Source organism: Strigops habroptila, chromosome W, assembly GCF_004027225.2.
Source record: "Strigops habroptila isolate Jane chromosome W, bStrHab1.2.pri, whole genome shotgun sequence".
NCBI classification, from domain to species: Eukaryota; Metazoa; Chordata; class Aves; order Psittaciformes; family Psittacidae; genus Strigops; species Strigops habroptila.
Window position 1 is genome coordinate 27,504,456 of NC_044301.2, and position 8,057 is coordinate 27,512,512.

At 47.3% G+C, this 8,057-nt stretch overlaps 1 protein-coding gene across 1 annotated transcript; it reads right to left on the bottom strand.

Annotated features, from left to right (window-relative positions):
- Positions 1-4,887: 4,887 nt before the first annotated feature.
- On the bottom strand, positions 4,888-6,510 carry LOC115618984 (endogenous retrovirus group K member 21 Gag polyprotein-like). The gene has a single exon (XM_030511001.1). It carries the CDS (start codon positions 6,508-6,510, stop codon positions 4,888-4,890), a length of 1,623 nt encoding a protein of 540 aa, XP_030366861.1.
- Between the last annotated feature and the right edge of the window lie 1,547 nt (positions 6,511-8,057).

Below are 8,057 nucleotides of genomic sequence, written 5' to 3' on the forward strand. Positions count from 1 at the left end.
GCTCCAACCAACCTGGCCTTGAACACTGCCAGGGATGGAGTGTTCACAACTTCCTTGGGCAACCCATTTAATCAATTAACATTTAAATAATGAGATTACACAAAAGCATTAAATTATAACTTTGTATTTTATCATTATTATTATTGGGGATGGCCTTTGAATACTCTTGAAACCTGCCTGCTGCTTTTGCTGGGGATCAGCATGTTGCCATACATACAGCATGTTTATACCACGGCCATACCACCCTGAGAACACCTTATTTTGTCTGATCTCGAAAGTTAAGCAGGGTTGGGCTCGGGTCTTGTCTAGGGTTAGACAACGATATAAGAGGACCACCAAGAGATTTTCCCCGAGGCTGGACAGTCATGAGTGGCAGGGTGTGTGGGACAGTATGGGCAAGTATCTAGGCCAATGGGCCCCTCCAGTGCTTTGGAACTTGACCCCTGAACAAGTGCAAAATCCAGAAAAACTAGTAAAACACTTTTACTTAAAGGAGGTGTGCTGTGGTCCTGGTAATACCAAAGAGGGGCAACTTACTACAACATACTGGGGATTGACCTACACCTACAGAGCGTCTCTGGAAAAAGATGTCTCTAGATCTGATGGCAAAGCAACAGACAATGCAGCTACTCAATCCTCAAGCACAGCAGCTACTCCGACCCCGAAAACAGACACTGTAGCCACTCCAACCCCAGTGACAGACACTGCAGCCACTCTGACCACAGCGAAAGACACTGCAGCTGCTCCAAACCTGGTGACAGACACTGCAGCCACTCCAACCAGTGATAGACACTGCAGCTAAACCAAAGGACCAATCCGTGCCAATATCAATTGCCACTATAAGCAAAGGGAGAAGCAAAAGACAGCCACAAAGAGCAACCCGTGCAGTGAAGAAAGATGAAGACCCAATGCACTTACTACAGGGGACAGAATCTGAAAAAGAGTTATTAATACATGAATCAGAGGAGGGAGAAGAAGACCTGACTTCTTGATCCTGGACCTTGACAGAGCTGCGGAATATGCGAAAAGATTTCACCCATCTTCCAGGGGAGCACATCGTCACCTGGTTGCTCTGATGCTGAGACAATGGGGCTGATAGTCACGAACTAGAAGGTAGGGAAGCCAAGCAGCTGGGATCACTTGCTAGGGAAGGAGGAATTGACAAAGCGATTGCAAGAGAGAAGCAAGCCCTCAGCCTTTGGAGGCAGCTCTTGCCACCTGTGAAGGAAAGGTTTCCCTACAAGGATGATGTTATGTGTCGCTCAGCCAAGTGGACCACGATAGAGAAAGGCATCCAGTCCCTGAGGGAATCAGCCATTCTAGAGATGATCTATGATAGGCCAGATGCCGGGAATGCACCTGTGGATCCAGATGAAGTCGAATGTACATGACCCATGTGGTGGAAACTTACACGGAGTGCGCCATCATCATATGCCCACTCAATGGCATCAATGACCTGGAGTGAGGCAGCACCAGCAACAGTGGATGAAGTGACTCATCAGCTCCGAGAGTTTAAAGACAATCTCATCTCTTCCATCATTTCAGCTGTGGAAAAACTGTCCCAGGAGTTCAAACAATTGAGAGACAATTTATCCGATCTATCCACCTCCCCACGTGTACCAACCCATGTCTCAGCTATTAACAGAAGGTGCCCTACTGCTCAAGAGAGAAGATATAGGAGGTACACGCCACGGGCCACCCTATGGTTTTACCAGTGGGATCACGGAGAAGACATGAGAAAGTGGGATGGAAAACCTACCTCAGTTCTGGAGCAATGGGTGCGTGAACTGAAGAGGAGAACAATGGTCAAGGATGATCCTCCCAGGAAAGTTGCTGCTCCAGTCTTTGGTGAGCAGTTTCCCAGATGGAGTGGAAGAGCTGATTTTACTCCAGCTCCTGTGATAAGGAATACAAATCCCTTTCTACAAGACATAAGTGGAGAATCTTATGATCACTATTAGAGGGGCCGTACTGGACATGCTAGAACCTCAATACGAACTGGAGTCAGAGGCAGCCAAATGTGATCACTTTATTGCCTATTGCTCTAGCTTTTATACTGCCACATATGCTGGTCCATTGTCAGTTTTGATTTTTTGGGGGACCCCAAGGGCGGAAAAACAGGTCAGCCAATGTTCGCAAACATCTTGACTTTTCTCGCCTGCATGAGCCGTGGCAACAACATAACCTGAAAAGGTATCTACAGAAACATGTACATATTTGAGTCGGCTGAATTCTGGAAAATGAGTAATGTCTGATTGCCATAGTTCATTCGAGTGGATACCTCTTGGGTTTACCCCTTCCTTAAAAGGCAAGGGGATTACTCTCTGACAATCAGGGCAAGATAAGATCATACCCCGAACTTGGTTGAGAGTCAATTGAAATTGCCGTTTTAAGGCACGTGCATTTTGATGATAAAAGTTGTGAGAAATGCGTGCTTGTTCGTAGAGATTAGGTACAGTAGCAGACATGGTGTGAAAGTCAGCTATATGATTCCCTGCAAATACGGGTCCTGGGAGATTAGTGTGAGATCTGACATGTAACACATAATAATCATGAGTACGATGATTGATCAGTGTCCATAATGTTCTTAATTCTGTCATAAAAAGGGGATGGGAAACTTCTTTCAAATAAGAGTATTCAATTCTTTGTAAAAGTCCTGCTACATACATAGAGTCAGTAATAATGTTCACCAGTTCTTGTGAAAAATGAGACAAGGCCATATTAACTGCAATAAGTTCAATAACTTGAGTTGATCCACGAGTACACGTACACTTCTCTGTCAACCAGCCAGTGTCAATGTCTCTTTTCTACGCCATGACCATGGTCATTGTCTTTCCAGATCCGTCTGTAAAAATAGTAACACCTTCAACTGGTGTTTCGCTGAAACTCCAACGGCTGTATAAGGGCAGATGTCGGATATCAGTCCATATTTTGTGTTTAGGATAATGAATGGACAATTGCCCAATAAAATCTGCTAGGGCCTATTGAATATTATGGCTTTGTTTTAACAGCCAGTCCAGGTTTTCCTTTGTGGCAGGGAGATAAATTATATCAGGATCATGTCCACTAATCATTTGGAGCCGTGTCCGGCCTCGTTGAATTAATTGAGCAAAAAGTTCAGTTATTGTGGCTACAGTTTTTCGTAAAGTATGAGGCAAGAATACCCATTCTAAGACCCAAAGAGGGCCTGAGTGTTGTTCGTTCCATTGAAAAATAACAGCAAAGGCCTGAAATTCACTAGAAATAATAGCCAAATATACAGGATGATCTAAAAGTCAGCGGAAACACTGGCGACTTTCAATCGCAGCAGCAACCCTTTGCAAGGCTTGAATGCTTTCCTGAGTTAAGGTCCGTGGTGACTTAAGGTCCGGATCCCCTTTTAATTGTTGGAAAAGGGGTGCAGTTCTGCTGTGGTAAGGCCAAGGATCGGGCGTAACCAATTAATGGCCCCCAATAGCTTTTGTAAATCATTAAGGGTTTGAATTTTTGATGTGTTAAGGGCTATAGGCTGAGGTCGAATTTCTTGTTGGGTGATTTGCCATCCAAGGTATTTCCAGGGCTGAATGCGTTGTACCTTTTCTTCGGCAACCTGGAGACCTGCCTTATTAATGGCCGAACGTACTTGAGTGGCTATCGCCTGAGTCGCTTCTGTCATTTCTGCGGTTATTAGAATATCATCCATATAGTGATAGATGATCGCCGAGGGATTCTCCCGTCGGACTTTATGAAGGGTGGCAGCAATGGTGAGTTGACACATTGTGGGGCTGTTACGCATACCTTGAGGAAGTACAGTCCAATGATATCTCTTCATCGGTTCTTGTTGATTAATCACCGGTATGGAAAAGACAAACCGAGGGGCATCATCAGGATGCAATGGAATAGTGAAGTCTTTCAAGTCTATTACAATTAACGGCCAGCCAGCAGGTAACATTGCTGGTGACGATAAACCAGGTTGAAGAGCCCCCATGGGCTCAATTACTGCATTAACAGCCCTCAAATCATGTAACATTCTCCATTTCCCACTCTTTTTAGGGATACAAAATACCGGAGTGTTCCAAGGACTAGTCGTAGGTTTTATATGTCCTGTCCGTAGCTGTTCGTCCACTAGCTGATATAGATGTTCCAGCTGTTCCTTCTGCAGGGGCCACTGGTCAACCCAAACTGGCTCATTTGTTAGCCAAGAGAGCTTAATAGCTGATGGCACGGCATCTGGGTTGGACGGCTGCTCAGTGACCCCTACAGAAAACCCACTTCACCTGGCTCGCTCACATGAATAGTGGTTCCAGATTGCCCAAGGGCATCACGACCCCATAACATACATGGTACTGGCATAATAAAAGGGGCAATTCTAGCAAGTTGTCCTTGTGGCCCCTGAATGGTCAACAGATATGCACTTTGTTGAGGTCTCTGCATTCCTCCCACACCAAGAATCGTGGATGCAGGTTCTTTTGTTGGCCATTTGGGGGGCCATTCAGCACTTTGGATAAGAGATACATCAGCCCCAATGTCTATTAGCTCTTGAAACTTTTTGCCTTGAATTTAACACGTCATAAGGGGTTGTTTCTGTTTAACTGTTGTTGACCAATAAACTTGAGGGGCCTCCGTGCTGCCAAAACCAGCCTCGCCCCTTTCCCTTTCCTTTGGACGCGCCGCTGTGAAACGGCACTAATTGGGCTATTCGTTGTCCTGCTGGAATGTGACAGGGCGGCGCTGGTGTCCAGGCCATGATTTGTATTTCTCCCGTATAATCAGCATCAATGATACCAGGCAAAACAAAAAGACCTAATCGTGTGGTGGATGATCGCCCAATTAATAGTGCATGCATCCCCTTGCCAACAGGGCCATATACCCCTGTAGGCAACAATGCTGCTTTGGTATCTACAATAGTTACTGCATAACGGATGGCCAAGTCCAATCCTGCACTGCCGGTGGTTGCGGGTCGGAGACCACTGGCCAGGCTCCGGTGCTCGCATTTCTTTTGTCGTTCGGGGCGCACAGCTTCGCCCCCCGATTCCCGTTTCCCAGTTGGGTAGCAATCAGCTGTCCATTAGCATGATATTTGGAGCGACATTCGTTGACCCAATGCTTCCCCTTTCCGCACCGGGGGCAGTCTCGAGTTGGCTTGGCTCGACCGGACCCTCCTATCGGACATTCCCTTTTTAAATGACCAATGGCCCCGCAACGATAACAAGCGGACTGCCCGGGTCTGGTCCCATGTTTTATCTGGGCAGCCAATGCAGAGGCTAAAGCTGCTGCATGGTGTCCTGTGGTTCCTATATTCTGACATGCTCGAACCATATCTGCCAAGGTAGGGTTACGACTGCGAAGAGGCTGTAATGCTCGCTTGCAGTCGTCATTGGCATTATCATATGCTAATTGCTTTAGTAATAACTCTCGAGCCTCCTCATGCTCAACCTGTTGTTGTAAAACATTTTGAAGGCGATCGACAAAGACAGGATACGGCTCCTTCGAACCCTGCAAAACCTTGGCAAAAGATTCACTAGAGGTGCGTCTGGACTCAAGTATTTTCCAGACCACTTTGAGCGCAGCCTCCTTAATCTGTAAATAAGCCTCCCTAGGATACCCAGCTTGCGCAATAGGAGCTGCATAATTATTCTCCCCAGCTAATTGCTCATAGGAAATAGCAAGTGCCCGATTAAGATTGTCTATCGAGGTCACCACACACTGCTCGCGAAAGTCGGACATCCACATCATATACTGAATTAGGGTGAGCACCATACGAAGCAATGATTTCCAGTCATGAGGTGTAAATACATAAGATTCTGCTGTCGCTTCAAGAAGGGACATGGCAAATGTACTACGAATTCCTCCTTCCCGAACAGCCGTACGCAACTCTTTAACAGCCTCATAAGGCAACGGTTGCCATTCAGGAGTCTGGTGTGGCCGATAGACAACCGGGCACGCCACTGCTACCCCCATGTCCCCCCGCTTAAGAGCTTCCCACCTGCAGTCCTGCCATTGGTCCTCCAGACCCCACCCCTGCTTCCCTGTAAATGTCTGTAACTCAGCAGGGGGAGGAAACAAGTCCGGCTCCTTCTCCGGATCTATAAAACCAGGATCAAAGGGGTCTGTAGGGTCATCAGGGTCATCAGGGTCATCATTCAACTCAGCTGCTCCCGACAGAGGCAGCAAGGACTGCGACAACAAAGGAGGCGCAGACAGGAAGACAGCTGGTGATGAGGCTTCAGGAGAATTTACCCCCTCACGAGCATCGGTAGGTTCCTTAGATGTGATGACATCAGCGGCAGCACTGGTCTGTATCTGGTGAAGAGTGGCCAGGATTTGCCACCAGGTTGCTAAATGCTTCCCTGCCATGAGATCCCCGTTTGAAGCAGCATCATGCAGCCATTTACCAACAGCTTGCCAAGCGGGGATTTGGAAAGTGCCGCCAGCTGGAAAGTTGGGCACTTTATCATGGATCCATTCTAACAAAGTCACAAGTTGCGGACCCGATATGGGCCGATGCTGAGCTTCAAGCAGACGGCACATTACTTCCAGACTGCACTGCTGATCTTAGGATAACTTCTCTCCCATGGTTCCCGACCGCTCACCTTCTTAATGGTGATGGGTGCACAATATCAAAGTTCCCGCCGCTACTGGTTCAGTCGGGCTCCGTGAGCCTCCTATTCATGTCCCAGTTCAGGCGGCCATTTGTGGTGTATGTAAGGCACGGACTCAGAGCATCTTCATGCAGCGAATCACTTTATTGCCTATTGCTCTAGCTTTTATACCATTCTAGCAAAGCTATCTTTAGCCTATTGCTCTAACTCTTATGCCAAACTATTTTATAACATCATGTTTAGTTCCTGGTTTACAGTTTTGTTTTTTTCAACATTCTTCGTCGTTTCACAAACAGTCCCAGAATAACCAGTTCCTTATCTTTCTGTTCTCCTACTCCTGTCCAGCTGGGTTGCTCTGCTTAATCACACAGTGTGCTTTGCTGCTTCTTTAACTCTTTCTTCTCCAGCCAAGCAGCTACCTCTCTGGCAATAATGAAATAGTTTCCATCCTCTCCCACACAATACACTTGGAATTGACTGCCCCAGGGGTGAAAACACTGCCATGGACTGATCCAGACTGCACTGGAACAGGGACAAGCTACAGAACACCTGCAATACATTGACGACATTATCGTGTGGGGCGATACAGCGGAAGAACTTTTTGGGAAAGGGAGGAAAATAATCCAAATCCTTCTGAAGGCTGGTTTTGCCATAAAACAGAGAAAGGTCAAGGGCAGAATGCTCCAGGGGAGACTAGAGATCGACCCCTCGGCTTTTGGAGTCTGGGATACAGAGGATCCGAGGCCAGCTATACTCCCACTGAAAAAGAGATACTGGCAGCCTATGAAGGGGTTCGAGCTGCTTCAGAAGTGATTGGCACTGAAGCACAGCTCCTCCTGGCACCCCGGTTGCCTGTGCTGGGCTGGATGTTCAAAGGCAGGGTCTCCTCTACACATCATGCAACCGATGCTACATGGAGTAAGTGGGCTGCACTAATAACATGATGAGATCTAGTAGGAAATCCCAGTCATCCAGGAATTCTAGAAGTCATCATGGACTGGCCAGAGGGTAAAGATTTTGGAATGTCACCAGAGGAGGAGGTGATGCGTGCTGAAGAGGCCCCACCATATAATGAACTGTCAGAGAGTGAAAAGCAATATGCCTTGTTTACTGATGGGTCCTGCCATATTGTGGGAAAGCATCAGGGATGGAAGGCAGCTGTGTAGAGTCCCCTGAGACAAGTTGCAGAAACTGCTGAAGGAGAGGGTGAATCTTGTCAGTTTGCAGAGGTGAAAGCCATCCAGCTGGCCTTGGACATTGCTGAACAAGGAAAATGGCCAGTACTTTATCTCTCTACTGACTCATGGATGGTGGCAAATGCCCTGTGGGGGTGGTTGCAGCAATGGAAGCAGAGCAACTGGCAACACAGAGGTAAACCCATCTGGGCTGCTGCATTGTGGCAAGATATCACTGCCGAGGTGCAGAACCTGGTGGTGAAGGTACGCCATGTAGATGCTCATGTACCCAAGTGTCAGG